We start from the raw sequence: 18,259 nt of genomic DNA, 5'->3' as shown, positions 1-18,259 counted from the left end.
TCAGTCAACCACAAAGTATTTATCAAGCACCCATCAACAATACAAATTATTATATGCTGAAAACTGATACCTCAGTCATAAATATCAATTATAAATTTATACAATTTGTTCTACATTATTCCTGTGGGCATAAGGAAGGAGGAGAGGGGTCATCCTTTTAAAAAACCTGAATTCCAAATTTTCCTATGAATTGACTCTAAATAAGTGTGAACAAGGTATTTGAGAAAGTGATATAAAGATTGTTCTCTATTGGAATATATGATGTATTTGAACCAAAGTAAAGTCTTCAGACTAACTTTCAAGATTGAGAGATAATGACTGAAAGGGTAACCTTTCCAACAAAGGAAGGAAAGTAGGATAAAGGGAAGGTGGAGAAAAAAGGCAAAAACCCCATATTGGGTTTCAGGTGTCTCTGAAATAGCAAAGTAAGGATGAGTACTCTTAGGCCATGGCAGAGGTAAGACTAAATAAAGGGGCCATGTTGGTGTTACTTTGACAAGTTAAATAAGTAAAGCTTTATATTTTAATTGTCTCTATTTTTCTCTCTGATCCTTTCTTTCTCTTCCTCTCTTCCCTAGGTTTTCACTGGAATTTTCACAGCAGAAATGTTTCTGAAGCTTATAGCCATGGACCCCTATTATTATTTCCAAGAAGGTTGGAACATTTTTGATGGATTTATTGTCTCCCTCAGTTTAATGGAACTCGGTCTAGCAGATGTGGAAGGACTTTCAGTGCTGAGATCTTTCCGTTTGGTATTCTAAATTTCTTCATTTCCTCTTATTAAAATTTCTTATCTTTTTTTTGGTAAAAATCAATCTGATAATCACAGAATTCCAACATTAAACTCTACTAAAATCTAAGAGATGGAAAAGACCTCCAAGTTCATCCAGTCCAAATCCTTAATCCTTTTTCCAATTTCTTTTGAATTAACCTGTTAAATTTATGGTTTCCTGCTTAATATCCAGTTTTTTAGTTTTTTTGGAAAATTAAGCTATAAGCATTGGTTCTTCTATAAAATTGACAGCTAAGCATGACTTCCATTCTAGGCCTATTTTTAAAACATAATCTTAGATATCCTTCTTGTAACTCAGAGGTTCTTAACCGTTTTTGTATGATGGACTTTTTTAGTAGTGTGGTGGAGACTGTTCACCCCTTTTCAAATAATATTTTTAAATATATAAAATCAAATACCTGAGATTACAAAGGAAACCAGTTATGCTAAAAATTGAAAATAAAGATGTAATTTTTTTCCCTTTCAAATGCACTGACTCCCTGAAATGTATCCATGGATCCTCAAGAGGTCCATGAACTCTGGGTTAGAAACTCTTGCCTTGGCCCATATTCTCTCTTAAATGACGTGGATCTATCCTTTCTAAGTTGTTTATCTCACCTATAAAATGAGATTGAATAATATTTGAGATGTTGAGTTGAACATCTGTCTTTATTCCTACATCTTTAACTAAGAAGAATATTTCTTTTTTTTTTTCCTTTCATAAGATAATGGTAAATGACAAAAATGTGTCTCTGAGAGAATAACTGGTAAGGGTTTTCTGAAAAGTTGTCTAAAACCTAACCAGGCAGAAATGATATCCTCAAAGAATCCCTTAAAGAGCTAAGACATGCCAAGGTAGATAAAATATTCAACTCTTACCTTCTCTGAATGTTCTTAAGACTGTTTTTTGCTACTGCACTTTCCCCTAAATTGCTTTTATCTTTTGGAGAAATGCCTTAGCATTTGAAACTTTTAGATGGGGAGTTCAGCAAACTAATGGAGATTAAGACATGAGTTACATTTGCATAATTTCCAGGATTTCATTTAAAAAGAGAGGCAAGGATTGTGGGCAATCAAGCCATCTTAAAGACACGGGTCTCAGACAGATATGTAGAACATAAACAGAAGAAAGCCCATTTCTGCTCCTCAAATTAGATCCAAGGCATATCTAGCAAAAGGCAAAGATTATCCAATTTGTGATGTCTCTCTGTAGCTAATATCTTATATCATGGCCACTTATATTTTCACCAAAATAGCCACATATAAATAATATCATGTAAAACAGATGATTATGATTTTCAGTGGCTCAGCCTTTCCTAGTTTTAACATAAAACAGGAATCTAAAACTTGTCCAAATATGTTCCAGTTATTCATTTTGACGTTGATGATCTTCTGCCTTCTGAAGCAACTTGACATAAGATGTAGCGTGCTCAAGGCAAGAAGACTTGCCTCTAAGTTAGTAGTTGTGGGCAGGTCTTTAAGCATTCTGAACTTCATCTATAAAATGGTAATTCTGATGTACCTGCCTCATAGGGTGTAGTGAAGCTAAAATGAAATAATGTATGTGAAGGGCTTAGTAAACATCCAAGAACTAAATAAACATTCATTGTTATTCTGCACCTGTTGGTCCCTTACTCCTTAATCTATTGATGATGCAGAACCACCTTACTCACAGATGACTCTTTTATATTATCTTCACAAAGATTTTAACCTTATTTCCATTTCAGCCTTTGATCTTTTGACATACAGGAAAAGAGATTGCTTTTTTGTCTTTCATTTAAAATCAGATTTTTAAAACATATTCTCAGAATTGCTTCTTTCAGAAATATAAACATAAATGTTACCAATTTTACATATTCTAAATAATAGACATTTAATAGAACATAGTATTAAATGTTTGTTGCCTAGACCTGTGGTTTCATTGTTGTATTGGACTCCTAGGGAGTAAGCTGCAGCTACCATTGTGGATCTGTTCCTGTACTGCATCTCCATAGTCTGGGACGCAGAAAACTTAAAGGTTGTACCCAATACCACATGGCTACTGAGTGTTCGTGGAAGGTCTTTCTGACTCCAAGTCTAGCACTCCATATATTATGTTAAGCTGCTTCACTAAGAAAATACCAGGGAAGCAGGAAATACTTAGTATAGGTAAATTATGAATATGAACACTAAAAACTGACTATTATTATTGATTTTTCCTCCTAACATTTTTAAGTAGATAAGAAATCTCTTCATCATGCCAGTGCTTCCCAAATTTGGTTTCCCCAAAACAGACCTTTTCCTGTGATCTTCCTCAGGACCTTTCTCAAGAAAAGTATACATGGGAAAATCACTTGTTTGTACTTAGATTTAAATAGACAAGCTGACCTGGAGATAGAATGCAGTCCTCAGAGCAGGATTCCTAACTTCTATATCTCCTATAGACACATTGAGAAAGGAAATCCAGTCATTTTCCTGCTCTGTGCCTCAGTTTTTCTCTTTGTACATTGGCAGAGATAACCTACATTTTCCTTTCAATTTGCTCCATATAAAGGGCTAAAAGCTCCCCAGGGACATCAATAAGTAATCTTTAGTCTTTTTTTGACCTTATTGTGTTTTCTTAGTTGCAATTAGTAAAAAAAAATAAATTGAATATGATTTTTATGGGTTTTTTTTTTTTCCTTCTTAGCTCCGAGTCTTCAAATTGGCCAAATCCTGGCCCACTTTGAATATGTTGATCAAGATCATTGGGAACTCAGTGGGTGCTCTAGGCAACCTGACGCTGGTGCTGGCCATCATTGTCTTCATCTTTGCTGTGGTGGGGATGCAGCTGTTTGGGAAAAGTTACAAGGAGTGTGTCTGCAAGATCAACCAAGACTGTGTGCTCCCTCGCTGGCACATGCATGACTTTTTCCATTCTTTCCTCATCGTCTTCCGTGTGTTGTGTGGGGAGTGGATCGAAACCATGTGGGATTGCATGGAAGTGGCGGGCCAGGCCATGTGCCTCATTGTCTTCATGATGGTTATGGTCATTGGCAACTTGGTGGTTAGTATCTTTTTATTGATCTCTTTTCCCTGGCTTGGAGATTACTCCCCACCTTGATCTCTCAGCCCCCTGTGCCGAACCTTCCTATTGTCTGCCAGAATGGTAGCCAGGCTTGTTCTATGCTTTCCACATGCCCAGTGAACCTACCATAGAATAAAGAGATCCTTTCAGCTCACCTGGCATGGTATTTCTTGGAATTTCACTGAATGGAAAATGGGCTGCCTCGTTAGAGAGGGAGTACCCCATCCCTCGAGAGAAGCAAGCCAGGAGCTGGATGGAGCGCTCAGCAATGTTGTGTTGTAGAAATGGTTTCTATATCAGAAAGGATAGGACTAGAAGACTTTATAATACTTTTTAGTCGTCGTCTTGTAATCTCATTATTTACCTGCTCTGTTTTTACCCTAAAGAGTATGTATTCCTCCTGCTAGTCTCTTCTGAAACTTCCTGGTCTTTAGCCCATTCTCCTTGATCCACTCCTTGTACACACAGCTACCAAAATGATCTTCCTCAGACTTCTTTGTAGGAACTGTATTCCCTTAAGAATTTAGAGTGGTTCCTTATTATATAGTGTGTGTAATAAAAGAGTATTGGCCTTGATGTCATAAGACATGGGTGGTCAGATCCTAGCTGGGTGACTGACCAAGTTAGCTTAGTAGATAGAGCATGGGGCCTGGAGTGAGAAGGCCTGCCTTTATATACCCCACTCGCTTTCTGTCTGCTTCAGTTTTCTCATTCAATAAGATGGGGATAATAATAGCACTTACCTCCCAGGGCTGATGTGAAAAGAAAAAGAGATAATATTTGTAAAGCATGTTATAAATGATAAGGTGCTATATCAATGTTAGGTTTTTTTTTTTTTTTTTTTTTCACTTAACTTCTTAGCCTCAGTTTTTAAATCTCTAAAATGGAGTTACTGGAGTTGTTGCATAGAAAGCATTTTGAAAGCCTTGAAGCATTATATAAAAATTATATATATACATTATATATAAAATGTATTATATATAAGCATTTTCATTGCCTCTACTGAAGTCTTGCTCCAGTGCCCCATCATGGTGTGGAGCTGATCCTGCATTCTCCAAGGCTGAAAAAGTGGGATGTGCATTTTGGCCAATGCTATCCAGATTAGGAAGGGCCTTTGAACTGAGCTTGGCAGGTAAAGTAGCAATTCCAAGAGGTGGGCTTGAGGAGGAAGTTCATTCCAGCCATGGGGACCAACTTAGACCGAGGAATGTCTTGGATGAGGAAAAGCAAAAAGGGCTGGTTTGGGTGTGTTAAGGGGAACCAATCTGTAAAGAACTTCGGATGCCAAACATATGCTTGTATTTGACTCTAGAGGTTATATTGAATTACTGGACTTTATTGATCAGGAAGGTGATATAATCCTACCAATGCTTTAGAGAGTATCACAGATGGGAGAGGCTGGAAACAGGGAATTCTCTTAAGAGGCTATTATAGTAGTGCTGGGGAGAGATATGGGATGAACCTGAATTAGAGTAGTGAGGAAAGGGAACAATCAAGAAATGTGGTCATCTTGATAATATAACTCAAAACTTCATCTCTAAGAAGCCTTTTTGAAGGACTAAACTTAGCTACTTTACTATAACTCTAATGTACTTTTGGGCACAGAAATTATACTATAAAGCAATTGTTGATGAATCATCAAATAGCTGGTGATTTAACTCTTTGAGAACCAAAACTTGATTTAATGATTTTTCATAAAAAAAACCTTCTAAATATATATATTCTCTTGCTTGCTTAACCCTTCTTTATGCTTCAAGACCATAACTATTGTACTCAGCCTCAAGGGATCCAAACATTTATCATTTTTGAGGGTTTTGTAGAAGCTTCTTTCTAGTCTTATGTCATTTTCCCTGCCATTAGTTTTCATTTGTTATTACTGTCCATGTAACTACTGGTAAAATCCCCTTCTGTCTGCTATGGACTAGAAAACCAGATCAACAAACTTTTTTAAAGGGAAATGAAGGCCAGTGGAACTCTCCTGTGAACAAAATGTAGGAAGTTTAATGTCTAGATTTTGACTCAGACTTAGAAGCCTGTTTTGGTTACTTTCTCATTCTCCATTTAAATCACTTAAATTGGCAAGTGACTGGGTTCTAGATAGTTGGAATATTATTTCAGTACTTCAAAAGATTTATAATTTTGTGTGTGTGTATGTGTATGTGTGTGTTTTCCCTCCATTGAATCACATCAAAATTCCTTCATACCTAGTGGATAGTATTTAGGATTTTTGAAGTGATCCTCAATTTTCAGTTTTAGAGAAGATTGTGGTGTCTTAGTAAGAGGTATCTTTATAGGAGATATTGTGTGCCGGGTCATAACCTTCAGGATCAATCAAGGAGCAATTTTATTAAGCACACCTACTATGTGCCAGGCCATATGCTAAGCAGTCGCTGATGATAGAAAAACAAACAATTCCTGCTCTCAAGAAGCCTCCTTTTCTGGCCAAGGGAAACAATATGTACATGTATAAATAGATGCAAAGTAGAATTTTATGGGAAGAAGTCACAAGCAGTCAAAGGGAATAGTCAAATAGAGAAGGTAGGGTTGGTTCTGTACCCTGAAGGAAGAGGGATTTTGATATCTGGGGGGGGGGGGTAATGAAGAAAGGGAAGGCCAGGGAAAGCCACAAAAGTAAGAGAGGGAATATTGGCTATAATGCATAGCAAGAAGACTGATTTGGCTTACATGCATGTGTATGAAGGGAAGTCGTGACAAAAGGCTGGAAAAGTAGTCTGGGTAAGGTTGTGAAGGGTTTTAAATGCCAAGCAGAAGATTTTATATTTGATATGGAGGTAAGAAGTTTTCAAGAACATGGAAAGAATAATTAAACCTATGGGAGCTGATGAAGTCACCAAGCAAGAGAGCCTATATAGAGGGAAAAGCATCCAAAACACAGTCATGGAAAATCCTCATAATTAGAAGATGTATTGTGAATGATGATGTAGGAAGGGAGACTGAGAAGGAATAATCAGACAATTGGAAAGAAAACCCAGAAAGCAGTATCATGAAAACAGAGTAGAGACTATTTAGCAAGAGAGGAGCAATTAGCAGAGAGGTCAACAAGAAATAAAAAGAGGCCACCAGATTTGGCAATGGAGAGATCCTTGGTGACTTCTGAAATAGTGAAATGATCATGCAGAAAGTGAGGGAAGAGCAAGTGGGAGGCAAAGAGAGAAGACAACTTTTTCAAGGATTTTGGCTGAGAAAGTGAGGGGATTCACTCATTCTCTCTCTCTCTCTCTATCTCTCTCTCTCTCTTTCTCTCTCTCTCTCTCTCTTCCTCTTCTTTTTCTTCTCTCTCTCTCTCTTTCTCTCTTGTTCTCTCTCTCTCTCTTTCTTTCTCTCTCTCTCTCTCTCTCACACACACACACATACACACACACATACATACCTTGTAGGAGTGATTTTTCAGGGACAAACATTAAATGCTTACTTAAAACACAATAGAAAGAAAAGATTTTTCTTCATGTGCTCCATACAGTTGGTTCTAATGAAATAATGAATTTGACTAATTCTCTGATTCCCCAAGTCTGGACAGATTTAGTCAATCTGACCTTGACCTAGTCAGCATCCTCAGTCTCTCTTTCTCTCCCACTCACTGCAGGTGCTGAATCTGTTTCTAGCCTTGCTTCTAAGCTCCTTCAGTGCTGACAATCTGGCTGCCACGGATGATGATGGAGAAATGAACAACCTACAGATCTCTGTCATCCGAATTAAGAAGGGGGTAGCCTGGATTAAGTTGAAAGTGCATGCCTTTGTTCAGACTCACTTCAAACGTGAGGCTGATGAGGTGAAGCCCCTGGATGAGCTATATGACAAAAAGGCCAATTGCATTGCCAACCACACTGGGGCTGACATTCACCGAAATGGGGACTACCAGAAGAATGGGAATGGTACCACGAGTGGCATTGGTAGCAGCGTGGAGAAGTATATCATTGATGAGGACCACATGTCCTTCATCAACAACCCCAACCTGACTGTGCGGGTTCCTATTGCTGTGGGCGAGTCTGACTTTGAAAATCTCAATACTGAGGATGTCAGCAGCGAGTCAGATCCCGAGGGCAGCAAAGATGTAAGAACTAAAGGGTTGTCTGTTATTCTAGCCATGGGTCTCCCTCCTTTAAGAGCTGCTTTAGCTCTGGGCTGGTTCTAAGGGATTTGGGGGAAATTAAAAATCTAATTTATTTGAGGATTTGCAGGGTCTTCCCTAAAAAGAACCCATATTTATCCACCCCAGTCTTCTCTGAGTCTTCCAGATCAGAGATGACTTGAAGTCATATTGGGAGGCTCAATTTAATGACCTGAAAAGCCTTAGCCTTTTCCAAATCTAGGGTTATATTATATTGTCGGTACATTTTTTTAGCCATGAATTCCTTGGTAATAACCTGGAAGTTAATTTCTTTCTTTTTTTTATTATTTTTTTTAATTTAATAGCCTTTTATTTACAGGTTATGTGTATGGGTAACTTTACAGCATTGACAATTGCCAAACCTCTTGTTCCAATTTTTCCCCTCTTTCCCCCCACTCCCTCCCCCAGATGGCAGGATGACCAGTAGATGTTAAATATATTAAAATATAAATTAGATACACAATAAGTATACATGACCAAACCGTTATTTTGCTGTATAAAAAGAATCAGACTCTGAAATATTGTACAGTTAGCCTGTGAAGAAAATCAAAAATGCAGGTGGGCGAAAATATAGGGATTGGGAATTCAATGTAATGGTTTTTAGTCATCTCCCAGACTTCTTTCACTGGGCGTAGCTGGTTCAGTTCATTACTGCTCCATTGGAAATGATTTGGTTGATCTCATTGCTGAGGATGGCCAGGTCCATCAGAATTGGTCATCATATAGTATTGTTGTTGAAGTATATAATGATCTCTTGGCCCTGCTTGTTTCACTCAGCATCAGTTCGTATAAGTCTCTCCAGGCCTTTCTGAAATCATCCTGTTGGTCATTTCTTACAGAACAATAATATTCCATAATATTCATATACCACAATTTATTCAGCCTTTCTCCAATTGATGGGCATCCACTCAGTTTCCAGTTTCTGGCCACTACAAACAGGGCTGCCACAAACATTCGTGCACATACAGGTCCCTTTCCCTTCTTTATGATCTCTTTGGGATATAAGCCCAGTAGTAACACTACTGGAGCAAAGGGTATGCACAGTTTGATAACTTTTTGAGCATAGTTCCAAATTGCTCTCCAGAATGGTTGATGTATTCACAGTTCCACCAACAATGTATTAGTGTCCCTGTTTTCCCACATCCCTTCCAACATTCCGCATTATCTTTCCCTGTCAGGAAGTTAATTTCTTCAGAGAGGAGCATCATCCTTTGTCTGTTTTATTGACTTGAATACTGTGTACTATTGTACTATCTCAACAGAGAAAAGACTAGTAAATTTTCAGGTCATCACATTAATTGTGTGACCATCATAAGTTAACAGTGATTGATTTGGAGAATAGGAATGCACATTAGAATTACATATGATATACGGTCTATATAATATGTCAAGGGCAATTGTCAGTGTGGAGAGGGAGCTTTCATTGGAGCTTTCTTTTTGTTTTGAAACTAGAAACTGGATGATACCAGTTCATCTGAGGGGAGTACTATTGATATCAAACCAGAAGTGGAGGAAGTACCTGTGGAGCAACCTGAGGAATACTTGGATCCAGATGCCTGCTTCACAGAAGGTGAGGAAGGGTCTGGATAGGGCTTAATTTGGAGGATGGGAGAGAACAGAATCCCCTAATTAACTGCTGTCAGTGGCCACAGCTGGGAAAGAGTTGGAGAGAGACTTAGTGCCTACTTCCTAAATCATCTATGATATTGTAGAGATCAGAATAGTCTGTATTAGGAAGGATGTGACCTGCAATAGGATGAAAATATAGATCTCGGAGGGGAAGCCAAGACTCCTAGGTGATTCCTTTCAGCATTTTCTGTGTTCATTCTTCACTAGCATAGAACCATATGTGGAAAGTCTCAGTCGACAGAGACCATTCCTGCTTGATAGTTGTTCATTTCTTAGTATTCCAAATGATTCTTCCCAACTCTAAAAAGGTTTATTCCGATTCTCAGTGAAGTCATGGAGATGTTGTATGAGTAAGGCCAGTCTGGCTGTGCCATAGAGTAGGTGAATCCCTGAAAAAGCATCCAAGTTGGGTCACGTTTTACATAAATAAAGAGAGGGTACTTTATCCTAGAGGTAATAGGGAGCCACTGGAATTTGTTGAGCAGAGGAGAGACACAATCAGCTCACACCTGTGCTTTTGACAATGATGTGGAATGCAACACACTCTATCTGAGTCAAGCATTCTGATTCTGCTATTATATACTTGGTTGGTATGATGAAACACGGACTAGTTGGGACACAGGAAGGTGTATCTGGGTCAGGCACATTTGTTCCTCTTGACATTTTTCAGGTTGTGTCCAGCGGTTCAAGTGCTGCCAGGTCAACATTGAAGATGGACTTGGTAAGTCCTGGTGGATCCTACGGAAAACCTGTTTCCTTATTGTGGAACACAACTGGTTTGAGACCTTCATCATCTTCATGATTCTGCTGAGCAGTGGTGCTCTGGTAAGTTGTAGGGGACTAAATAATGAGCAAAAAAGCTAACGAGTATATTTTCAGTTTGATTGGTATCAATACAGGCAAGGCTGCTGTGATTTTTTCCTAAGTCATTCATTTATTCTATAGGTATCAATTGAGTATGTTCTAAGCATTTCTAAAGGTTTGTGTCCTCATCAATTTGTGTATTTTCCTAGAGTGCAAATCGGAACACACCCCTTATTTTTTCATCCTGTACAATTTTTGCCCATGTTCTCACTAAACCTTCCATAGATGGTTCACCTAGGATGCTAAAGGTATTTTAAAAACTTTAGGTTTTTAAACATCACATGGAAACAGATGCAACATTTGGATATATAACTTTTATCCCTCAGGTTCACAGAATGTTTGGAGAAGGAAAGACCTTAGCAGCCATGCCATACAACTCACGTTCCCCAAAGAATTCCAACTGCAAAACACTTGGCAAGTCTTCATTATCAGGAAGCCTCTCCTTCCATTAAGACTAAATTTTCCTTCTTGCAATTTCTTCCTATTATTTCTAATTCTGCCCTCTGGCACTGAACAAAAGAAATCTAATTCTTCTTGCAATAGCAACAACAACAATAGCTAGCAATTTGAGGTTTACAAAATGCTTTATAAATATCTCATTTGGTCCTCACAACTATCATGTAAGCTAGATGTCCCCATTTTACAAATGAAGTTGAGAGATTAAATGATTTCCACAGGGTCACATCCAGGTCTTCCTATCTCCATCCAGTGCTCTATCAGTTGTACCACCTCACTGCCTCTTCCCTTCTGTAGCCTTTTGGATATTTGAAAGCAGCCACCATGGCTTGATGAGCCTTGTTTTCCACATGCTAAACATCCCAAGGCTTTTCACATGGCAAGAACTTTTGGCTCTTCACCATTCTGATTTCTTCCTCCAGACTCTTTACAGTTGATCCTTTTCTAAAACATAGTGTACTATGATGATTTGAGTACAGATCTCTAGAAATAATAAAAGCAGAAGATATAGCAGGGGTCTTGCTCTGCAATTGGCCTCTCCCTTTCTAAAACATACATCTCATGCAGGATCTTCTGTGCAGCTTCTTTTACATCATCATTGGCAACATGGTCCAATATGCTTACTCTTACCACATATCTCTGTTGTAGAGGCACCTGCAGTTTTAATTCTTGAGTTATTGTGGTTTTTGGAAAGCCACGTATTGGTGTACATATTGGTGTGATTCATTTTAATTTCATTTAGAATTGTGAGATCATGGAAATTTCCCAAAAGCAATTCAGTTGTGTCTTCTTCCTGTTTAACTCTGGGCTTGGTTCAATGGCCATCTCTAAAGTCTCTCCAAACAATAGATATTGACGGACCAGCTCAATGATTTCTCTGTTACTCATACATCATAATCTAGACAATGGACATTCTTTACCCACTTGCTTTTTTCCCTATGTGGATTGTTAGGTTGAGATATTTTGAATCATTGTGGATCTCATTTAAGGAGTTTTATAATCTCCCTAGGCTTGAAGTAGTTGGCACAATATCATCCACTAATTGGAGCATATTTAATTTAGACTTGCACCAAACCTTCTCCACAGTGTTGACAAATACAGTGGATAAGCATCCTCTTCCCTTTTTATAGCCCCACTTGATATTGCTTATTCGAGAATCAGTTACCAGTTACCTTTGTTTTGTGGCCTGCAAGGAATCTTGTATGATCTTAACCATATGCATGGAAGATGCCTTGTTATAGGAAAACCTTTAGGGGAGTGTTTTGAACTTCTGGATTAAATGCTTTTTAAAGAATCAACAAACAGCAAACAGAGAGGGATCTTTTGCTGTCTCACCTTTCAGTCAAGTGTGTGACTTGAAAGAACCTGCCTGTTTTTTTCTTTTTTCAAATATGCCCTTAATCATTCTCCAAATTTATAAAAATGAGATGAGAAATGTTTGAATATGTGTATATCCTCTCAGTAGTAGTAATACCAACTCTGATTTTTTTTCCAGTTGTTCTGAATTTTCTGCTCTTTCACATAACTTGAGAATTCTTTCCTCAACACCTTCAAAATTGTATTGCTTCCAACATAGATTTCTTTTCTGTATTGCTAATTCTGGTCTAGCTGTTATACTTGGGCTTGTCATCTGTATTGTCATTTCTACTCCCTCATTTAATAAATTAGAGATTGAGATATTAAAGTCCAAATATAATTGTTCTGTTGTCATTGAAGAAGAAAATAAAATATTTTGTCAACAGGGAAGGACCAAAATAGCTATTCCATTTTTAATCTGTTTGTTGTCCTTCCATTTCAGTCTTTTAATTTGAATTTTGTTTTTTTAATTAGCAAAATCCTATTTTCTCCCCTTCCCACCTCTTTTTCCCTGTCCCTCCCCCCACAAACCCAAAATCATTATAACAACTATACATCATTAAGACAAATTCCTGCATTGGCTATGTCCAAAAGATATATGACTCATTCTGTATCCTGAGTCTATCACCTCTCTCTTAGGAGGTGGAAAGCACGCATCATTGTTAGTCCTTTGCAATCATGGTTGGTCATTACATTATTGTTAATAAAGTCTTTAAACACTTTCAGTTTTATTGAACAACCTGGCCTACCTGTATATTGCATCTAACTTTCTACAAACATGCACAATCCCTTCTCATTATGTGTACAGTGACTCTCATTGAGTCATATACAGTGACTCAAAAGCCTTAGTGGAGTTTTAAGCTTAAAATTCTTGTAAAGCAAAGTTGCCCTAGGTTGTCATGTCCCTACATTTAATATGGAGATCATATTTTTAATGATTGAGATGATTTCTGTGTTCTATCAGCCTCATCCTTGTGACAGTTGGTTTTTGTGGGATTTTTTAAAAAGTAGATCTGTGCTTCTATTAATACAGAGGATTCCCAGGAAAGAGCTCCTTCTACCAATGTACAATCATATTTTTGGTGCCCAGGGTATTAAAGGAGAAAGTAACTTGATTAGGATTGATGAAGTTCAATGCAGGGCAGGGAGTCATGGGAATCCCCTTCTGGTCAGCGGAGGTCTTTCGTAAATGGATTTACAAACCCGAAAAGTTAAACTGGCAAAAGAGGTTTATTATTGGCATTGGGAAATCAGTCTTTGCTAGAAAGACTGAATTCCTTGGTGGCAAGGTCCCAATAGAGGGATATAAAGTTTTTAGCAGAAAAAATCCTATCCTAGCAGAGAAATCCTGGCAGGAAGGTAAAGAGGGTACAGTCCTGTTAGGGAAATAGGTGAGGTTAATGCTGGAAAGACTCTTTCCAGTGGACAGAGACTCCCTTGGCATGATTGCTGTTTTGGGTCTGGACTGCAAAGGATTGAGCCCAGATGCCTCCTTTTATAATTGAAACCTTGGCTAGAAGCTGGGAGCAGCCTGAGCTGAAAGACTGAAATCTTTCAATAAAAGTTTCAATTGAATGAGATTACTGCCCTAAGCCTAGATTTCAGGTAGATTGGGACAGTTTACCGGGAGTGGTCCTGAGCTAATTTTCAACTCAGTAAAGGTCTATAGAAATCTAGATCTCCAGGTCACACCAAGTAGGAATGATCCTGGACTCACCTAGTCCTATCCAGATAACAGAATGAAGCCTCTTTATCTTGATTCCCTGGGGTGGGTCTCTCAGGGGAGAGCTTAGTGTTTTCCCCAAAGTCAGAGAGAAAAAAAGAGAGTTTCGGCGCTCCCCTCGTCTGGATCACATAGCCAACCTGTTAGAAGCTGACTTTGAGCTCAGGAACTCCTAACTCTTAGGCTAGTTCTCAACAAATCTGTTGATTTTTATCAATTAAATGTCCTTAGGAAAGCTGGGTAATCAATTTTTGGCATCTTTTTCCTCTTTCCACTTCCCAATTCTTAGTGTCATTACTTTGTCTGAATGGGGCAGATTGGAGCTGTTCTAATTTGCATGCTATCTTCTCATCTTTATCCTTTTTTGGGGGAATTGATTTGATTTTGGCGCTTTGGATTTGGAATTGGTTTTGATTTTTGTTGTAACAAATTGATGTTCTAACAGCACATAGGCTGCTGGTTCAGAAATGGCTCCCATATTGAAAACTATTCATTTCTTCTGTGCTAAGATGAGTTGTTTTCATTTTTCATGATATTGTTCATTTTTTTCAAGTTGCCATAGCCAAAATCACCTGGTAGTCCATGTACTAGAGAGGACCCTCCTCTACACTTAATTGGTGACACAGTCTTTGACTAGACTTATACTTACAGTCCTATAAGTCCTATACAGAAGAAAGAAGTGATATGGTCCCTGCATTTGAGAAACTTATAGGCTAATTGGGAGACAAAATATTCTTTCCTGAAAAAAGAAAAAAAGAATTAGAAAGGAATCTATAATTGAATACAATGTGCATACATGTTAATTAAGGAAATGATTTTTCTTCTCCTTCATTCCCATCTTCAAACAATGAAAATTACAAGATCAACACTAACTAAGTCTCTTTATTATTCGCCTGACAGTATTCTGATTTGCTTTGGCTGAGTGAACAAAGGATGTTTTATGAGTGAAAGAACCACAAGTGTACCTGAATCTGTATAAAAAAGCTCTGTACAGAATTGGAATTGTTCAGAGTTCTAAATGAGGCAGAGAAGAACAGAAATTTGGTTGTGGAGGACAATAAGGAATTCAGTGATGAAGTGATACATGGCAGTGACTTGGATGACTTAAGAAGGACTTCTTGAAAATATAAAAATCAAGGGGAAATTTGTAGTGTTTTCTTTGATGATTAGAGGGTGCCATACATAGACCATTCCAGGAGCTATAGTCTTCACCTTCAAATGACTAGCTATTTGCTACTTGATTTTGGATACTTGCTACTTGTACACTTAGACTGTAGGTTTTACTTTGGAGAAGAAGGTCACAGATGTTCTCAACATTATCGTTCCTGCTGGGATTCAGCAATCCCAAATGAATGTGGAGAGTACTAAAAGAACTAGCAGATGCATAGATTGAGTCACCTTTGAAAGATAATGAAGAATAGGAGTGGTACCATATGACTGAAGAAGAGCAAACATTCTCCATTTCCCAAAAAGGGAAGAGAATAGATTCTCCAAATACAGGCCTCTGAACTTAACTTCAATTCATATCAAAATTCTAGAACAGGATATTAGAGAGTTGGTTAGTGAATCTCTAGAAAAAGAAGCAAAAAACCCAAAGAGCCTTTATAAAGAATGAAGAAAAAAGCATACCAGAAAAATCTTATTTCTTTTTTTGACATGGTTACTAGACTTGTCAGTTAGAGGAATGGTATAATCATAATTCACCTAGATTTTATTTTAGCAAAATAATTGGCAGTATTTTATGCTATCCTTGTGAAAAGGTTGGAAAAGCATTGGATAAATGGATAGTACAGTTGAATGACTTTGAAATGTTCAAAAGGCTAGACTCAAAGAGTAACAATTAATAATTCAATGAAAAATTGGAATGAAGTTCCTAGTGGAGGACCTTTGTGGTCTGTGCTTGACCCTGTACTATTTCACTTTTTTTTTTTTTTTTTTTTTTTTTAACCAGAGACCTGGATAACAGCACAAATTGCATGCTTATCAGATTTGCAGATAAGATGAGGTAGATAACAAATATATTAAGTATCAGGATTAAAAAGCATCCAAGTAGTCTGGAACATTGGACCAAACTTAATAGAATGAAATTCAATAATTATAAATGTAAAGGCTTGCATTTTTAGGTTCAAAAAGTAACTTCACACGTACAAGATAGGTTGGCATAGGGAGAGATTTGAAGCAGGAACTCCCACCACTTGGCAGGCTATTGCAATAGTATAGAAAGGAAGACTAATCATTTTGGTGTTTTTGTAAGTGAAGATAAGGGACAGATGCAAGAACTGTTGTAGAGGTAAGACAAGAAGGAGATTGGAAAACAAGGAATCTTGGGAGCAGTGGCTAATATTGAGAAGCTGACAGTGCCATTTGAGCTTGTTAATCTGCATGATTATTCCTTTATAGAATTCTTTATAAAAATAGTAGAAATAGGAAAATTCAGGAGAGGGATATATTTGAGAGGAAAAATATGAGTTTTGTTTTGGACACATTGAGATGCTTGTAGAATATCCAGTTGGAAATGTCAAATAGGAAATTTGTGATACAGGATTAGATCTTGGGAAAGAAAGAAAGTTGGGCTGAATATATAGTCCAGAAATTATGTGCATAGAACTGTTCTTTAACCTTCCCCAGGAGCTGATGAGATGACCAAGAGGGTTGCAGGTGAGATGAGGTAAATAACAAATACACTAAGTATTAGGATTTAAAAGCATCTAACCAGATTAGAACATTGAACCAAACATAATAGAGTGAAATTCAATAATAATAAATGTAAAGGCTTGCACTGTGGCAACTGTGAAGAGAACAATTTCAGTTGATTGGTATAAGTCAGAAGACAGATTACAAAAGTTTGGGGGGAGGGGGGAGAGAAGAAGTAGAGGCAGTGTAGATGGCTTTTTCTAGGAGTTTGGCTTAGGAAAGTATAGCATAGGATGGTAGGCTGAAAGAATTGTCCTGTCTATTGAGGTATTATTAGGCTTGTGGGATACTTGAGCATGTTTATAAGCAACAGAAAAGTTACCAGGATTTAGAGAGAAATCGAAGATTAGAGAGAGAAAGGGAAATGACTGAAGAAGCAGTCTACTGGAGGAGATAGAAAGGTCTGGGACCCAGAACTTAACCTTGATGGAGAGAAGGGTTAGAGCCCCAGAGACTAGAATGAAGAAGGAAAGAACAGCAGATGAGGTGCAGAGGAGTTTGTGGCATTTATTTTCTCAGTAAAGTAAGAGGTGAAATCCTCAGTGGGGCAGATCAAGGAAAAAGGTGGTGGCTTGGTATCCATGAGGAAAAAAATTAGATTTATGCCGGCCTTGGTGGGGAATGGGGTTGATACTCCATTAAGCAGGGAATACAAGAATTGCTTTACTATAGGGAAGATCCAATTGGGATTAGATAATATAAATGTGTCTTGGACCCAGTCTTTCTAGTTTCATGATATCTACCACCTCCATTCTGCAGCATGTGAGGAAAAGCCAAGGAGACATATGGGGGAAGTGTTTCAGGTTGGGCTTGGAAGGCTTGAGCAGAGATAGAACCGGGGGATAGGGGAAAGGGTGTGTCAGACACTTTGCTAAAAGTTTTACAAATATTACCTCATTAGAGCCTCACAACCACCTTGGAGATAGGAGCTGCTATTATCAGGAAACTATTATCAGAAAAATCCAAACAAAGATTTTTGGTTATTTTTATTTTTTTATTTTTTGTGACATGCCCAGAATCACATATCTACTAAATGTCTGAGGTCAGTTTAAACTCATGTTTTCCTGACTCCAGGCCCTCTCTCTACTAAGCCACTGGCCTCAGTGAGCAAAAAAAGAGAGCAAAAGATTTGAATGTAGCGGCCAATGTAGTTGGCCTGAATTGGCTAAGATCAAGATGAAGAGAAGTGAACCGTGGCAGGGCTGCTAGATTGTGAGAGCACTGAAAAGATGGTCAGTCATGGTCAGGACAAATCAATCAAGCCTCCACCACGTGCTCATCTTCCCATACTGACAGACAGCTGTGGCCATACCACTCCACACCTAAGGAGAGGATGTGTGGCCCTGAGAGAGACTTCATTTGGGGGAAAACGTCTGGGCAACAAAGCAAGATTTCTGAGGCTATAAAAAACACTAATTAAGCCACAACAACCCTGGATATACCCAAATGTGCCCAGACATCTGCAGGAACATGTAAACATTATCACCAAGCAAAGGTGCCATCTTTGGAAGGTTTCCCCTTCCTGTTCACACACACTGCAGCTGATGGACGGTGGATATGCATGTGTGAGATGTGCACTGTGCTAAGAAA

At 38.1% G+C, this 18,259-nt stretch overlaps 1 protein-coding gene across 2 annotated transcripts in view; it reads left to right on the top strand.

The window, feature by feature from the left end:
• Window positions 1-18,259, top strand: part of SCN8A (sodium voltage-gated channel alpha subunit 8) — a 203,430-nt gene that overhangs the window by 155,592 nt on the left and 29,579 nt on the right. For both annotated transcript variants that reach the window (XM_031937853.1, XM_031937852.1), the window contains exons 15-19: window positions 579-752; window positions 3,441-3,797; window positions 7,423-7,890; window positions 9,400-9,517; window positions 10,247-10,401. In XM_031937853.1, the coding sequence (XP_031793713.1) occupies window positions 579-752; window positions 3,441-3,797; window positions 7,423-7,890; window positions 9,400-9,517; window positions 10,247-10,401 (1,272 nt within the window). The remainder of the gene's footprint in view (window positions 1-578; window positions 753-3,440; window positions 3,798-7,422; window positions 7,891-9,399; window positions 9,518-10,246; window positions 10,402-18,259) is intronic.

Source organism: Sarcophilus harrisii, chromosome 5, assembly GCF_902635505.1.
Source record: "Sarcophilus harrisii chromosome 5, mSarHar1.11, whole genome shotgun sequence".
In the NCBI taxonomy this organism is placed as follows: Eukaryota; Metazoa; Chordata; class Mammalia; order Dasyuromorphia; family Dasyuridae; genus Sarcophilus; species Sarcophilus harrisii.
The sequence above is the reverse complement of the archived record's forward strand: the minus strand, read 5'-3'. Positions and strand labels throughout refer to the sequence as shown.